The following is a 17,773-nucleotide window of genomic DNA, read 5'->3' on the forward strand; positions in this document are numbered from 1 at the left end:
AAATTCTAGTCATTAACGACATTTGCAGCTTATGATAATATGACTGGAACCTCAGTCTAACCAATATAGAAGCTTTACCTCTCAGAGGAGACATACAAATCACTGAGTTAGTGTCAGCGTTGAGTTTCTCACTATTTTCTCAGATAATGATATAGGGTGTATTTGTGTTTGCTCATTTGCATTGGCATTACTTGAATGTTTCAGAGAAAATTCATGTTGGTTAAACAGAAGGAATATAGTTTTCATTGTACAAATGTTAGCTGTCATATTAATATTTAGTTTATATAAGAGCATGTACTTGGAATAGTTTTTAAGCATTCAGTCTGACAATCCTCCCAAAGATTCTGGCATATTAAAAACATAAATTTTTATTATTATTATTTCTGATACACTTGGAGGAATAAAAAGACATTTGCTCTTCTTTGTACATGTAATTACGTTTTGTGTGCCCTAAGAAATCTATATATTTTATAATGAGCTTTTAAAATATTAAACTGTGAGTGTTTATATTTATGAAAAAGCGTAACTGTATTCATTTTATGAACTGTACGTGTTGCATTAAGTATTCTTGTAATCCTCTGAGAAGTAATGGGAAAAGGACCATCTGGGATGACATATTCCAAACCAAGATGACTGCGGGCAGGATTATTGGACTTGAAGCATTCTACCATGTGTAGTTCCATTCTTGGGATACAGTATATGTTGTGTATATTCCTTTTTGTAATAAAAATCTTCAAGATAGTATCTGTGTGAGTGTGTGAACTGCATTGTTCTAAAACATTCCAGAAAAGATTTAAAGTAATAGTTAATTAAGGCTTATGTTGTTCAAAAAAAGCTGTATGACTTCTCTCATAAAATATATGAACAAATGATTAACAAATCGTTCCTTTAAGTTGGTTGCTCTGATTCACTAAATGATTCATTCACAAACTGGACTGATCTGGATGCTGAGATCAACTTGATTATAACAGCTCACTGGACAGGGAAGGTTGTCAGTGAATTATGTATTTTGGTTTGTTTCACAAATATGTATCTTAAATTAGTGCACATGTTGTTTGGATCACATGATACATTTATGGTGTTTTCTTATTTTAAAGCTTTCCAAATAGTTCCAACACTGAGGTCAAAACTATTCAGATGCCTCAAAACTTTGAATTTGCCATTTGTCTATTAAATAAATTATATTGAGATAACATATTATGAATTAAAGCCACACAGGTTGATGCAGAACTGTTAAGGTATGAGCAGTATGATAGTTGCTCTAAGCATATGCAGGTGTCACATTGTTTCATGTTAGAACACTGAAACAGCTGTTGCAGGACACCAAACTCCCCGACATAGTGGGAGTCCTCCTCATAAACATGCATTACCAGACAGCCAGAGTAACTGCTAGTGGGTGATATCTCAGTTTGAGTGTGTGTGTGTAAGAGAGAGAGAGAGAGAGAATTTTAAATTGATAAGGGGAAACCCAAAACTATATATATTCATGGTAACACTTTATTTTAAGGACCTATTCTAGCTATTAACTAGTTGCTTATTAGCATGCATATTACTAGCATACTGGCTATTTATTAGTACTTATAAAGCACATATTAATGCCTTATTCTGTATGACCATATTTTAGATCCCTTAATCCTAACCCATACCTAAACTTAACAACTACCTTACTAACTATTAATAAGCAGCAAATTAGAAGTTTATTGAGGGAAAAGTCATAGTTAATAGTGAATATGTGTTCCCTATTCTAAAGTGTTACCATATTTATATTTACCATGTAATTACTATTATTTATTATTAACTATTTTATTAAGTTCTGAACATAAAAAATACTGGAGTTATTTATAAATACACTCTAGGCTGTGTTTTATTTGGTACTTATTTGGCAATCAATCATTAAAGATGTGCTAACCTGATAATCTTCAAAAAGGAAACAAGTGGCATGTCTATCTGTGACCAAAATATTGCCATTATTATGTCTATCTATCTATCTATCTATCTATCTATCTGTCTGTCATGGACACAGGCCTATTTCATACTGTACTATATATAATTATTTTAATTGATATATAATTAATAAATAATATATATTTAAATAGAATGCAGTATAGTAGGCTTTGGAAACAGTGTAGCATGTTCACATGACAATTGCAATAAAATGCAGTTACAAAAACAAGCCTGGAACAGAAGTTGTCGGGCAAAGCTGCACGTAATTTTGGCAGTGTCAGATCCAGTGGCGCACACACAGCACACATCACGATGATTACAGTGTGTGTGTGTGTGTGTGTGTGTGTGTGTGTGTGTGTGTGTGCAGCATCAGCGCTACAGTGCATCTAACCCTTCACCCACTTCCAGCACTGTGAGTTCTCACGCTTCTCAGCGCTATATAAGGCTGAAATAACCGAGCCTACCTTACCCACGGCTTCACGGTAAGTGCCACATGCCGTTTCTGTTTTCCTCTTTTCTCATCACATGTAAATATCGAAAATGAAATTCAGTGGCTGGGCTGCATTTAGTAAACGGGACGTTCGCGTGTATCAGCCTGATGAATAAAAGATCGCTTGGTGTTGTGTTTGTTGTAAGCGTCATACTCATGAGGTGATTTCCTCATGTAATATTTTATGAATGGAAAGCTCTAGTGTAGACCTCCTTTTAGTCAGCCAGCTGCTCCATAGATTATTTACTAAAGCGCGCTACAAGAGGGCAAGTGCTAAAAATACCCGGAAACAACAAGGCAGATGCATATTTAGCTATCAAGTCTAAATAAAGACAATACACGTTGAAGTTGAATTCTTTACTATTTCATGGCATCTGCAGTGTTTGTGTGTACGTGCTGTCGTAACGCTGGAGGCGGTAATGTGTTTGTTTGCAGAGGGAATGAAGTGGTGACCTTTCACCTACTTCCGTGTTCCCTGAGACACATGTGCTAAGATGTTTGCACATTACATAACCAATGCTCAAAGGTCTGTTTAGGGTACAGTGATTATATTTCTTTTATATCATGGACCCACAAATGTGATTGTCGCTTTGCTGCCTGATAGACAAGCTATTTTCAGGTATTAAACCCTATTTGTAATGTGTGAGACAAATAGTAAGAGGTTATATTATAATGTAAAATGAATAATTGGTATTAGTAAAGCCAAAAAGTCTATCTTTGTATGAAGCTGACAGTGTATTCTAGACATTATTATTAGAATAATACAATATTGTTATATAGTATAGTATAAATCTCACAAGAAACTATGACTGTCAACAGAATAAAATAACTGGGATTAATGGATCAATAACACTGATAGTTGACATTCCAAATGTACTAAAAACAACTTATGACATTATCAATATTGTTATGATGATTATGAGACTTTGAGCAGTGGATACTGATTAATATATCAATTTGAGTTTTGCTGTGTAGCCTATTTGGAATTGTAATGAACAAACTGTTCATGTTTTATTGTTTAGGTTAAGAGATGCAACAAAAAGTTTGCCTTAAGAGTTTCTGTAAAACTGTACACATGAAAGTCCAAATTCTTCCTACCAGTGCAAAGTAGAATTGAAGTGCAAAGTTCAGTAAGACACAGTTTGATTAGCATGGCAGTGTTAAAGTCATAAATTCACCTTAGCCCCAGATTAGCCGTGCTTTTATCTTGGTTACTTTGATGTAATACTGTTTGTATTAGTGTTGTCAGTTATGCACCCTTACAGTCATTCAGATAATTCAGTTCTGGATGACGTCATTGCATTAATCATTTACCAAGAGCTATCTCATCTGCTGGGCTGTCAGACAAACTGTGACATTCAACAAATCAGTGACCTGCCTTCTGTAGAAGAGCAAAATAAATTAAACAATAATGATAATAATAATAATTAAAAAAAACTCTAGACTGGCTTATGATTTTGTTGGGAACAAGCCTAATATGAAGAGAACACACACTAACAAATTTTAAAATGTAATTCTAAAAAATGTATCATGATTTCCACAAAAATATTAAGTAGCACAAATGATTACAACATTTATATAAAGAAGAAGTAACTTGAACACCAAATCAGCATATTAGAAAGAATGGTTTCTGAAGGATCATGTGACACTGGAGTAATGGCTGCTGAAAATTCAGATTTGCCATCACAGGAATAAATTACAGTTTTAAATATATTAAAATACAAAACAGTTGTTTTTAAATGTGATAATATTTCACAATATTCCTGTTTTTACTATATTTTTGATCAAATAGATGCAGCCATGGTGAGCAAAAGAGACGTCTTTCAAAAACATAAAAAATCAGACCAACCCCAAACTCTTGGAACACTTTATTATGTCAAAAGGTTACTTTTACAGCTATTCAGTGACTCATTGACTGAAAATGTAACTCATAACAGTTCATTTTTATGGTAATCAATATTTATTTATTTAAAAAAAAACAATGTCACACAATGTGACATTACTAAAGACTGAAAAATTAATTTGGAGTTGTGTGATAGCAGTTTGCTGTACTATGTTTACTTGACACAACTGTGTGCTGCTCACATCAGTCATATTCACCGTTTACAGCAGTACATTTTCGCTGCGGTGACTCATCTAATTATTGGGTAAACGGTGATATGAAAGGGTGTGGCTGTTATATGAACGCAATAACCTCTTACTTTCTGTGTCCTCAGACTAGCAGCAGCCACTCACAAATCAGGATGTTATCCTATCTTACTCGCTGGATGTCCAGAGGTGCTTTCCAGGCACTGAAGGGGGCAAGCAGTCGGCCTCAACTGGTCAAGACACCTCATATTGGGAATCAGACTCTGGCAGCGGCTCCTCTGCCCTTCACTGGGGGGAGTCCAGGAGTAAGGCAGGCCCGGGCACTGGACCAGGAGAGACTACTGCAGATTGATTGGGATGATGGGAGTTGTAGTTTGTATCCATTCACCTGGTTAAGGGATAACTGCCAGTGTCCTCACTGCACGCTGCAGTCCGCACAAGCACGCTGTCTGCTGTTCTCAAATCTGGACGTGCACACCGGAATGGGCCAAGTACAGCTGATGGACAATAAGGTTGGTCTTGGTAAGCAAAGCTTAAAGGGATAGTACATGCTAAATAGAAATTTGTCATCATTTACGCATTATCATGTCATTCCAAATGAATATGATTTTCTTTAGCGAAACACAAAAGAAGGTGTTTTGCAGAATGCCCATGCTGCTCTTTTTGATACAATACAAGTGGAAGGGGAATAGAGCTGTTGCGTTCCATAAATACTACATTGTGCTGTATTCCAGGTTTATTCACTTTATTCCCATCCACTGTGGTGCTTTTTTGTCATTTTTAAAGCTTGATGGCCCCATTCATTTTCATTGAATGGCAAAGAACAGGCCTGTTCACACCAAGAATGATAACTATAAAGATAATTATACTGATAATGTTATAATCGTCCACACACCAACACACAGTAACGTTCTGTTTATTGTAAGAACATGCTGCTGTTTTGCCATCTGCCACTTTGAATGCAGGGTGGATTCAGATTGACTGTCAATGTTTTTATCGTTCATCAGCTGGAAAAAAATAGTTTTGAAATTGATTCCAACAATATTGTTCCTCTGTGCCCTTATATCGCTATACTGTAGTTGTTGTGTGGACTATTCTGTGTGGGCTATTTTTTTTTAAATTTAGAACTATTTTTAAATCAATATACTGTATAGTTAGCGTTATAGTTATAGTTTTTTATGTGAATGGGCCTTTAGTCATAGAAGTTTAGAAACTAAATGAGTGAGAGTAAATGGGAATTAAAATTTTTGGATGAACTATTCCTTTAAACCTGGCTCTGTATTAAAACATTCTGAAACTAAAGCTGCTGAACACATTTACAGTTGTTCGGCGAAATTTTCCAGGCAAAATTCAGTCATTTAAATAGGAATCTATATGAACAGATTTCTCTCGTGCGGGTGAAAGATTTCTCCATGCAGATTTCACATCTCGCAAATTCACTGCGTTGACCAACTGAAAGCTGCTTGAAACTGATTTCTGTGTGAGCTGTGCTTCACACATTGCTAAAATAATGATAATGGACAGTGGATAATGTGACTGCACCTAAACACTGTATATCTGCTGTACTATTGTAGTATTTCTTGGTAAGACAGTTAGGAAGTCTGCTGGAGGCTCCAGCACGCAGTACTATGCTAGTGAGCAGCTATTCAGGGCTGCGTTTCCCAAAAGCAACTATGGTCGCAAGTTCCGTCATTACCAAAAGAGTTATGAACTAATGACCAAAGTTAGCTAACAATGGTTTGGGAAACGCACCCCTGGTCTTTTTACACCAAGTCATTGCCTAATAGTCCTTAAACCTGTTTTTCTGAAACTCATTGTAGGTGTCCATTACTTGGCCTGATCAGCACAGTAGTGAGTTTGATCCTGACTGGCTGAAGAAACGGTGCTTTTCCTCTGAGGCAAGACAGGCTCAGCAAGAAGAGCTCTTCCTTAATGGTGGGTTAATTGTGATCTATTAGTCTTCATCTCTAATCTTTCTATTATTTATATGGATATTATAAAAGAATGTATTTTATATAGCAACCTGGAGATTTAATTTTCTGTACTGTATAAAGCTGCAGTTCAGTTATGAAGCCAAAACACTCTCAGCCTGCTGTTGTCATTATTCTCTCGATGTGCCGCTTGAGTGTGTATGGGGTGAATCTGCCTTATATTTGTTGATAGCCTTCTATAACATTGTCCCTATTAAGGCACACTTTGAATTGAAATAAGAAATTTGCCTGATTCTTTCAGTTTAAATTTTTTTTTTAAATAAAATGAAGACTGGATGGGTTTTGGTTTTTGTTTTAGACAGTTTTTAGAATAGCTTCATATATAGTTGAAATGCACTCATGTAAGCTAATATTTGTGCAATAGCTGAATTAATGTGTGGTCTGGACAGCAGTTACTTTTGTAGTGCAGGTACTTCTCCCCAGAATCGCCCCTGAATGGAAAGACTTTTTCCACTTCCTGCCACATGGAATAGAGATTTAAGGGCATTTGAGAAGAGTGAGCTGTTGTGCTTACACGACTCTTGAGGGATGCTGTGGTTGGAGCAGACTGAACAATGTGTCTGCCAGAACAAGCGTCCTGCACGTATTTGTGTGTCCTGAGATTTTAAGATTAAATTTTCAAAATTAATGCACGTCACTAGGGCTTTGTAAGAGATTTTGTTAGCCACAAATGTTCTTTAGTTTTAAACATCTTGCTATTGTTTTTAACTTTGTGATTTTCCCTTTGAAGTTCAGGAAATTATGCTGTTGTTTTGTTTAAAGGCACAAAAGGCATCCCCTTGTGCCCCTTAAATCAGTGAAAGACAACCAATACATTTCCACGGTTTAAAGCGTAGACTACACATCACAAGTGTCTGCTTCTAGCTGAGGTGTAAAACACACAAGGCTTGCATGTGTTTAACAAAGCTCCTTAACTGGCACATAATATGACAAGTTCTGCCCCTTGTTTTAAGACCTCCCATAAAAACTGTCTTCAAACTGCCTGAAAGAGGCCTGTAAAGCTCTCACCTTGCTATAATACGTCTGTCTTGGGCAGTAATCTACCATTAGCCATTTCCTGACAGGTTAGCATCATTTGTAGACAACTGATGTGTCCTTCGTGGTCTTACTCAATCTCTCTACAAATGAGGACCATTTTGTGTCCATTTTTGTTTTTAAACTATTCTTTTTTTTTTAAACTCCAAGGTTTATATTAATGCAGTGTAAGTTGCTTATTTTTGTAGTATTAGAGGTGAGGCAAAATTGCAGTGTAAATAAGGATGAAGATAAGGATGCATTGATCCTTGATCAAAAATGACAGTGAGTAAAGATAATTATAATCTTAGAGGACATTTTTATTTTAATAAGTGCTGTTCTGTTGAACTTGCTATTCATCAAAGAATCCTAAGAAAATGTATCATAATTTCCACAAAGCAGCAGAACTGTTTTAGCATTGATTACAATAAGAAATGTGAGATTTCTAAAGGATCATGTGACACTGGCTGCTGAATTCAGCTTTTTTTAAACCACAAGAATAAAAAGCATTTTAAAATATACAGTAACATTAAAACAGACAGTTACTGTATTTTAAATTGTAATGGCTGTTGTGTCTCTTATGCTCAACAAGGTTGCATATACAGTATATTTCATGAAGTTTGAGATAACAGGCAAGTAGGCTGAATTAGGTCACACTAGTATATCTCACACTAGGATTTTTATGACCCAGTGAACTGACTCACTTAAAGGAGTTTTTCTAGTGTGGCTGTAGTGTCTCATTTACAAGAGGGCACAAGTGTGCTTTACTGCGGTCACAGCATGTCCTGGTTCAGCTGACATCATGATCCTTCAGAGCACCAAGACCGCATTGTTCCCGTCTAAGTTCAAAAACAGCAAAACAGTCACATTGCTGCATTAGATGAAAAACAGGTCACCCTTCCCACACAGAAAAAGACCACACTGGCACAGGCCAAAGATTAAGATTACTTAAATAACAGTTGAAGGGGTACTTTTAAAACCTTATTTTTCCAAATGGCTTATGGAAAACTAATGGCTTGACTCAAAAGATGTGTCTTACTTCATTTTCTTGAGAAGCGCACGGGACGTGAACTGAATATAGGATGCTGCGCACATGCAAATTGAGTTACTCAAATCATATAAATCTACTTTCCATATCCCATTTGGAAATGATCTCTGTAAGTGGTTTGTACTCTGGTTGTGAGCTTCTGTCTGTCCTGTTCTTAGTGAACTGTGCTCTGTGCTGAGCTCTCAGTAGGGACTCTGTTGACAGAGTTTGACTGGACGTAGCTGCCTGCCAGCTACAGCAGCCACGGCTTCACATTACCATAGCTGGAAAAATCACAGAGGCAGTGCTGAAGGAAACTGTTCAAGCACACATAAGCCGACACCTTTCTTTTCCGGCATGCCTTTGTGTGCATAAATGTATGCATTTCCATCTGTTTTCGAGACTGAAAGGGTCATTGAAACATAATGTCAATTTTTATTAAAGTGTCTCAGAAGCCGCAGCTGGACAGAATGATAGCATGATATTAATCTCTGGCTCTGAAGTCAACATTAGCACTGCCAGGAAACCCTAGTATGTCAGTGAGACAGAGAATATTACACATTACACGCTTATAAGAGCTGAACATTACTGACCTGGACTGACTGAACCACTTCACCTTGGGCCCAGTGCCCAGCTCACTCGCTTTCGTTCTCTTTTTTTGACCAAATTCATACCAGATCCTCAAAATTGCTGTGAGATTGTGGGTGTTTTCTCTGCCTTGTGTGTCAGTCAATTTTGGTTTTGTTTGCATTAACTTGATTGCACGTTTATATGATTGCATATTCATACTGCATGCCAGTGTATATCATGACTAACTTAGCAACATGGTTTCCTCTCACAGGGTTACATCTGTTTTCAATGCATTTTGTCAACTTGAAACTACACATTTTATTATAACTATGGTTGGTATCAACAAAATACCATTTTAGTAGTCTGCTGTGTGGCCTTCAGCTTCTGAAGCTGAAATAGCAGCATTTTTCGGTGAGTCCAGCAAATGCATTCAGTAGTAAACAAACGGCCATGTTTCATTCAGATGTTTCATTTCAGTGACTCTAGTGATGTCAAACAGAAATGCATCAATAACTGTTTTCTAACAGGTTTCTTAAACATCCCCACATTTTTCACTGTTCAAATTTCAAGCTCTCCATTTACCCCCACTGCTTTAACTTTATTTGTATTTTTATGAGGATGTTTGTTACGAGCCACAATGAGACGGCTCTTATATTTGTGCTCATCACCATGGATATCCTGCATGTGTGTCAGCTGTGGTTAAATAAATAGATGCTCCTTTCTCTTCCAAGTAAAGTTTGCCGAGTTGGCATTGTGGCAGCTGTGGTTAAATAAATAGATGCTCCTTTCTCTTCCAAGTAAAGTTTGCCGAGTTGGCATTGTGGCTTCTACCTAGTCGAGGTTTGGAATATACAAACTTTATTTATCCTGTTGAGGTGTGACTATACCTCTGAGATAATATACATCTGAGAAATCAGAAGCTTATTCATGCTCATCGTCATGACAAAGTATCTTGAAGGGAGTATCTGTGCCAGGTATGCTACCATTCCATTTTTTGTTTTTTCTTTATGTTTTTCAAAGTCTCTTATACTCACCAAGGCTGCATTTATTTGATCAAATCAGTATTATTGTGGAATATTATTATACAGTAATTTAAAACAACTATCGTCTGTTTAAATATAAATACATTTTAAAATGTAATTTATTTCTGTGATGGCAATTGCTCCAGTCTTCAATGTCAAATGATCCTTCAGAAATCATTCTAATATGCTGATTTGGAGCTCAAATTGCCTTAATGTTAAAAACAGTTTTGCTTTTGTGTTTTTCAGGATAACAGTTTTAATTAATTAATCACACTTTTATAGCATTATAAATGTTGGTACTGTCACTTTTAATTCAATTAATACATCCTCACAGAATAAAAGTATTCATTTCACTTTTTTTCTTTCTGACCCCAGACTAATGAATGGTAGTATACATGACTTCTTAAATCGGGAAATAATTGGTCAGGAGTTCTTTTCTTTCACTTGCTGGTCCTGAACTATATTTGTCTCTGGATTCTCAACTGTGACAAATTCTCCAGTGGAACAGTTTTCTAAATTGAGAAAAGCTGAGAAAGAGGTGCGGGGCTGAAAAATACTTCTACAGCACAGAGGTCCAAGCAGTGAATTATAGACATAAGTGCAGAACGCTTGCTCTCACATGCACACTTCTCTAGAGGCCCTGTCTGTGAAAGTAGACATAAGAACCAGAGTTTTCCAGCAGTACTGCTTCAAACATGCAGGCCCTCACACAGTGTTCTGACCAATGTGTTCTGGCCTTAACCCTGACACACACACACACACACAATCCTTCATTATGTTAAGACACTTATGGTTTTAGGTGCAAAGTTTCTATCATGTGTTTATTTGCATTGTAAATCAGGGTGCTTAGAAAATGAGTAACAGAGATAGGAAAGATAGAGAGAGAAACATGTTTAGCTTGGAAAGGATTTTAGCTACTTTTGGAGTAATGCTGACATCATTCCCACGTTATTATATAGATTTGAGCCTCTGTTGACTTTGCTTTTTATTTGAACACTGGACCTTCTAATGCAGAGTTTCCCGAGCTAGGTTTTTTTGTGGTGGAACTTCAAGCGGTTCGTGAGTTGCTAAAAAAAACTAATAATTTATTAAATCATAAAAAATATAAAATTATGAAAATGAGGTTTCTGTTTCTTTACACTTCATGACACTAGACACTAAGTTGTGTTATTTCTCTGTGATGTTTTGTGTTGTGCATTGTAATGTGTATTTATATGCGTATCTGTGTTTCAGAGCGTGAATACTGGGATTCAAGTCTGCAGATCCCTACAGCTGACTTTGAGGAAGTTCTACATGATGACAAGGCTGCCCTGGCCTGGCTAGAGGCTCTGAGACGCATTGGCATTGTCTACCTGAGGGGGGCGCCAGCAGAGCAGGGCCAGGTGGCCAGACTGAGTCAGAGGATTGGCTATCTACGCCTCACCTTTTATGGGTATGGACTATATCATCATCATCATCAAAACCTTATTAAGGACACACATGGTCCAAAAAACACAGACAATACAGAGACAATACAAAATAAACTGACTAAATCTGACTGAACTAAGTGCCGGGTTCGACAGCGTTGAAATTATACTATAGCTTTGGCTGCACTTTAATTAAAGCAATGAAATGCCTATTTTTAGATAATCATAATGATTTAACCATTTAGTGAGCAAAGACACAAACAGAAGTAGCAAATACAGTCATTTTAATACTGCAGACTTGGAAACAGTGGAGTAATAGGAGTCATACTGACAACTAGTATTACTACTTAGTAAGTAGTACTTACCCAGTGATCAAGAAGTTCTATCTAGACCAGTGGTCGCCAACCCGTCGATCGCGATCGACTGGTAGATCTTTATCACTGTCCCAGTAGATCCCGAAAATAACAGTAAAATAAGTACAAAAATGCATTACATTTCTGGGGTTATATTAATGTATCAGGGATATCTTTTTCTATCAATTATTCTATAGGTAGATCTTGTCTTTCATAAAGGCAGAGGTCAGGGATCTTGGGCCTAAAAAGGTTGGTGACCACTGATCTAGATGATTCTTTAACTGACTGCCTATTTATGTAGTGCAAAATATGCAAAAATATTCAGTCTGTCACTGGAAACTATACGAAAAATAATAATGTACATTTCAAACCCGGTCAAACTTCAATTACAAACTAATTTCCATTTCAGAAATTGTTAAACTGATTTTGAACATCTGTGACTCTGTTTACACCAAAAATTGTGCAAAACTACCATTTATGCCACAATTGCCATTCTCACTCCAAGATCTACAAAGAAAGACAAATAACTTACTGCAAAGGGCACAAACCCATCATTCATGGAAAACGAAATATGGTGTGATGAGTAATGTGGTCTGATCTTCCACTCTAATGCGTTACATCTGGACAGGTTTATAATTGAAGGAAATAAAAAGTCCCTCAACCCACAATGTCTGTTGAAAACATGGTAGTAGATGTGTAGTAGTCAGGCCACCCGTCTCGTTAAGTCTGGGCATTCTCTCCAACAGCCAACGAAAACAAGGCTATTTTAAAGGACCAGGTGCATCTTATAACCACATTTTCTTCATGAGATTTTTTTTGGTCTTGCTAGTTTGGGGTCAGTAAGAATTTTTAGATAATGTTTTTGAAAGTCTCTTATGCTCACCACGGCTGCATTATTTAATCAGAAATACAGCAAAAACAGTAATCGTTTTTTTTTTAAAGTATGTTTTCTAATATTGTCTTTACTGTCACTTTTGATATAGCTAGTTTCTCAAACGCCAAAACTTGTTAGACAGCATTTTAAGAAAGATTCAAATTAGTCAAATGACCTTAACCTGCCATTATACTTGGCATTGGTATGTTGTCAGGTATTTCAGTTATTTTGCCCATCCCTGAGAAGAATAATGGTTGTTATTACCTTTATCTCTAGTCCTCAAGTCATATTTCTGTTTCTGCCACACGCATCTTGGCTATTGACTTGAGAGTAAAGTAGTGTGCAAAATTGGTAATGCAAGCACAGAACCATAGGACTGTTCCGTTTGAATATGATTATCATGGATGTCACAGCATGAGTCATTGGTCTACGTCATCCTTTGATGAAAGCATTTCGTGCTGTAACTGTTGGCCAACAATCAGAACAATGTTCTGTTTTCAAAGAAAAAAAAACTGCCTCTGACGGCATCTGAATGAATGGGAAATGATGTGAAAGAGCTTTGCTTTACACTCAGTTAAAATTTGTTCCATTGCTCTAGACTTACTGAGCCCATTTTATTAATCAAAAACCATTGAGATTCTGATTTATTTTCTTGCCAAACACCAAAGCCTCTCACAAGATCATGTAGAGAACATTTTTAATAAGTAAGGATGAGTGAATGGAAACCACAGCCTAGGACAGACAGATAGAGGAGCTGGAGAAAAGAGACAGAACAGAGACAGACACACCGTGAGCTTCTGGCTGTAATCACAAATCCATGCATGTGAACTCCCTCTCAGCTGACACCTGTTAAGTGACAAGCTGAATGATTTAACACCGCACTAGCCCCAGGAGCTCGCTCAAACTGGCCAAAAAGCAGCTTCACCTGACCCAGACTGGAACAAAAAGCACTGCATCTGCTAAATCAAGACTTCACTGGCTAGGGATCTTCAGACTGAAGGAGGAGGCCATGGTGTGTCTGACATGGAGGATTCTGTGTCTAATATAGTCTTATTGATACCACTAATCTGCCTCATTTCCTTTTGAAAAGCCACAAATACTCCTCTTTCACACTCTTACTTCCTTTGTTTTCAATTTGATAACAGGAGAAAATAGTTTTTTATAGAAACCAAAAATTTGTCTAGGTTTGTGCTACCAAACCTGCTTTTTTTGTGGGCACAGAGGAAAGAATTTTTTTTTAAAGGGGTCATATGATAAAAAGAACATTATTTTGTGTATTTGGTGTAATGAAATGTGTTTCCAATAGTGTCTGAAGAACTCAACTGAATCAAAAGGGCTGGTTCTGGATAAGCCAGCAGTGATCTCTGTAACATTATATAATCCATATTTGCTTTTTTATTGTTTATTAAAGTCTTGCAAAAAAAATATTTTTCCAGTAAAATATCAAAGAAAAGAAACAAAATTGTTTAAGACTTGTATTCAGATTCATTTAATTTTAGGCTTAAAACAGTGAAAAAAAAAAAAACATTTGTCAATGTGGAAAATAGGAAAAATAATTAAGATACATAAAAATACAAGATATATATATTTTTTAAAACAAGCTTAGTTTACACAGATACACTTCTGAAATAAAAGACTAAAATAGTAATTACAAGTAGTCATTTTTTGCTATGCAGTGAGTAGTTTCAAGAATTCACTACCAAAAAATCATTATTAATCATTACTTTTTTTTTTTAAATCATTAAAAATCATTATTCATTTCTCGCACTGCATTGCCATAACAAAAATGTCTGCTTTGTTCATTGAAGTGATTCCTTAGTCTTTAAAATTACTCTCAAGACCCTACTAAATCAAGTAAGCATTTTACTGCTGTGGTTTCCTACAATAAATACATGGAGAAATGCGGTAAAACTTTACAAGCCCATAGTCACCTGTTCTGATCCATCGCCCCCTCTATGATTTCACAGACACACATGGCAAGTGCAGGACAAGTCCATGGCTAACAATGTTGCCTACACTTCTGGAGAATTGAGCCTGCACACAGATTACCCTGCTCTGCACCATCCACCTGGAGTGAGTACACACACACACACACACACACACACACACGCACCATACTGTGGTGCGTTACTCATGAAGGTGAGTATATGCATTCTTTAGATCATGATGGGACTTCCCTGTATTGTGTGTTTTTTTTTTTTATTAATCTAATTACAATTATTACACACTAAATAGATAATAGAATAAATAATTAATTTCACGAGAGGACTTCTGTTGTAATTCCTCTGGTTGTAGGTGCAGTTCCTGCATTGTGTCCGTCAGGCTGCTCAGGGCGGTGAGAGTGAAGTGGTTGATGGGTTTCACATGGCGGAGCAGCTCCGCAGGGAGGATCCTGAGGCGTTTAACATCCTCTCCTCACTCAGGGTGGATTTCACAGACAGCGGTGCTGACTACTGTGACTTCAGCGTGCAGTCCAAAAACCACATTATAGAGTAAGACAGACTGTGGCTCCAGCAGACGCATACATACTCACATAATCACAAATAGCTAATGCAATGGATTAGCTTTGTCACATCTCATCGTCATCAACACTGACTATACGTAAATAATGTAAAACAGCACCATCTCATGTTCAGTTATAGAACTGGGATTCATAAGAGCTAAATTTCTACAAATGAATGCGTTTATTAGGTTATAAATTTGTCATCAATTTTTTTCCCCACCTTCAGTGTAACACAACTCTGCTGAAAACAAAAACAAAAAACAGCTAAAACCAGCCTAAGCTGGTTGACTGGTCTTAGCTGGTTTAAGCTGGAAGCAGTTTTAGCTGGTCTCCCAGCCTGGCTTGGCTGGTCAAGCTGGTTTTAGCTGGTTGTTCCAGCTGGTCTCCCAGCCTGACTAGCTAATGAAGTGGCCAGGACCCCTCTAAAACCAGCCTGCTGACCAGTTATGACCAGGCTGGTTGACCAGCTAAATCCAGCCAACCAGTTTAGGCTGGTTTTACCTGTTTTTTTCAGCAGGGAAAATTGTTCTGTGGTTGCTCTTTCCCATGCAATTCTAAACAGCAGCAATACACTGTAGTAGTTCTCATAAATCCTGGTAACTTTCAATACAAGCTTGTATGTAATGTGCAGTGTGGACTCTGAGGGTCGGGTGACGAGGATCAACTATAACAACGCCACACGAGACTCGGTGCTGGATATGCCTGTGCATCAGGTTCAGCCCTTCTACTCGTCTCTAAAGACCTTTGTGGAGCTGCTCAGCAGGCCTGAAAACGTGTTCACGTACAGAATGGAACCAGGTCAGTGTGGTCAGAAACAGCCACACAGTTCACCTCTTTACCTAATCAGATTACGGTTGTTATAGCACACATTTGTATAGTTGACAGTCATAATTGCATAATAGGCAAAGATGAAGGGTTTTAGGCTTATGAATTTGGGATTAGGCTCAGGCTTTGGAAACTTTTCTATTTTAAATCTAATGCCAGGGTTTTCAAAAATGATCACTAGAATTATCCCATATTTAAAGTACTGTATTTTGAATCCCACAAGCTTTCCCTTTGCTGCTAGCCTTCTTACTAAACCAAATATGACATTGCATGTATAAATATGGGACTGATGCTGGTTGTTCATTTCATCTCTGCGCAGGTGACTTGGTGACTTTTGATAACTGGCGTCTGTTGCATGGCCGGAAGAGCTACCTGTCACAAGGTCAGAACTCAAGACATCTTGAAGGAGCATATCTGGACTGGGATGAGGTCATGTCCCGTTTCAGGATCCTCCGGAAAGCTGTCCGTGGAGATAGCTAGACACTTCTCTTCATCCTCCACACTACAGTGACAGTTATGATAGGAAGCAAAGTTGATGTCTAATCCGTCCTCTGGTTTTTAGGCTAGCGTTGCTTCGTGATAACTTTAAAAACATCTCTTCACTGTAGAAAGCTTCAGGGCCTAGGGATATTTTCTGTTGGGCATTTAAGTTTTGGCAAGTGGATATTTGTTCTTCTGTAGTTAACTTAATATAATACTATAATTGCGGCCTTTTACTGAAGGGCTCTTGGAGTCTTCAGCTCTTTCTTGCACTTAGAAAGTGCAGTCATTTTCTTTGTCTTGACATATTACTTGTTCTTTGGTAAAAGGGACAGTTTGCCAGAGGTAATTTGGTTTTAGTCTTCATATGCTAATGACGATCACAAGTGATGGTGAAATTTTGTTTAAAACTAAATATTTAGCATATGTATGGACAACTGCCCAAAATATGGTTCTAGTTTGAACTAATACAATGGGTTTATTCTAAAGCACTAATGTTTTCATCAGTTAGTCCATGTTGTAACAAAAGTGACATCTCTGGCAGTTTGAGATTTAGTTTGTGATGTATATAATTTTCCCTTTTAGCTTTTATATATTTCACATATGGTGTCAACAGAACTAAACGTTTTTAGCCAACCTTTGTTTCTTACAGGGATTATTGTTTTAACGGTCAGTACTTTTCCCTCTCCTCCACACAAACATTCTTGTAAGACCAATCATGATTAATGGTAGTTGGTAGTTTCCCCTTTTATTCTCTAATGAACCATACAGTTTATATTTGCTTGTATTGTAAATAGTGGTTTGGACAATGATGAGACATTGACTCTTAAAGAGAAAAATGTTTTTGTGGTACAAAATCTTTTATAAGCTGATGTCCAAAACAAAGTGTCTCTGTTTTGATATACTGTATGGAGATTGGGTATTTCATCAGTACTTGTATACTGATTGTAGACCGGTAGACCTCAAGCTCTTTGATACTTGAAAAGGCCTCAAATATGAAAATTTTAAAGAAAAAAAAAACTGGCCAATTTGTACTAATGCAGCAACAATGCAAATATAGCTTGTGTGGCTAATGACTCTAATTAGTAAATTAGTTGCAAATCTGCTGTAGCCTCATTTTTTGTAAATACACAATGTCGATATTTAAATTTAGTATATATATTAAGTATATATTTTTTGGATGGGC

At 37.0% G+C, this 17,773-nt stretch overlaps 1 protein-coding gene across 1 annotated transcript; it reads left to right on the plus strand.

Moving 5' to 3' along the window:
* The first annotated feature begins 2,320 nt into the window (after nt 1-2,320).
* On the plus strand, nt 2,321-17,477 carry LOC107740450 (gamma-butyrobetaine dioxygenase-like). The gene is made up of 8 exons (XM_016552895.1): nt 2,321-2,426; nt 4,651-5,034; nt 6,343-6,457; nt 11,380-11,578; nt 14,747-14,852; nt 15,075-15,271; nt 15,914-16,080; nt 16,427-17,477. Exons 2-8 carry the CDS (start codon nt 4,678-4,680, stop codon nt 16,585-16,587), a joined length of 1,302 nt encoding a protein of 433 aa, XP_016408381.1. The 5' UTR covers nt 2,321-2,426; nt 4,651-4,677; the 3' UTR covers nt 16,588-17,477.
* The last annotated feature ends 296 nt before the right edge of the window (nt 17,478-17,773 follow it).

The sequence above is a fragment of the Sinocyclocheilus rhinocerous genome, unplaced genomic scaffold (genome assembly GCF_001515625.1).
Source record: "Sinocyclocheilus rhinocerous isolate Xijiao unplaced genomic scaffold, SAMN03320098_v1.1 scaffold225, whole genome shotgun sequence".
NCBI classification, from domain to species: domain Eukaryota; kingdom Metazoa; phylum Chordata; class Actinopteri; order Cypriniformes; family Cyprinidae; genus Sinocyclocheilus; species Sinocyclocheilus rhinocerous.

Excerpts from the sequence above, each read along its gene's own strand:
- LOC107740450 (XM_016552895.1), top strand. The coding sequence starts at position 4,678 with ATGTTATCCTATCTTACTCGCTGGATGTCCAGAGGTGCTTTCCAGGCA. Across the intron at positions 11,579-14,746 it reads CTACGCCTCACCTTTTATGG|ACACACATGGCAAGTGCAGG; the intron begins GTATGGACTATA and ends ATGATTTCACAG. Across the intron at positions 14,853-15,074 it reads CTCTGCACCATCCACCTGGA|GTGCAGTTCCTGCATTGTGT; the intron begins GTGAGTACACAC and ends CTCTGGTTGTAG.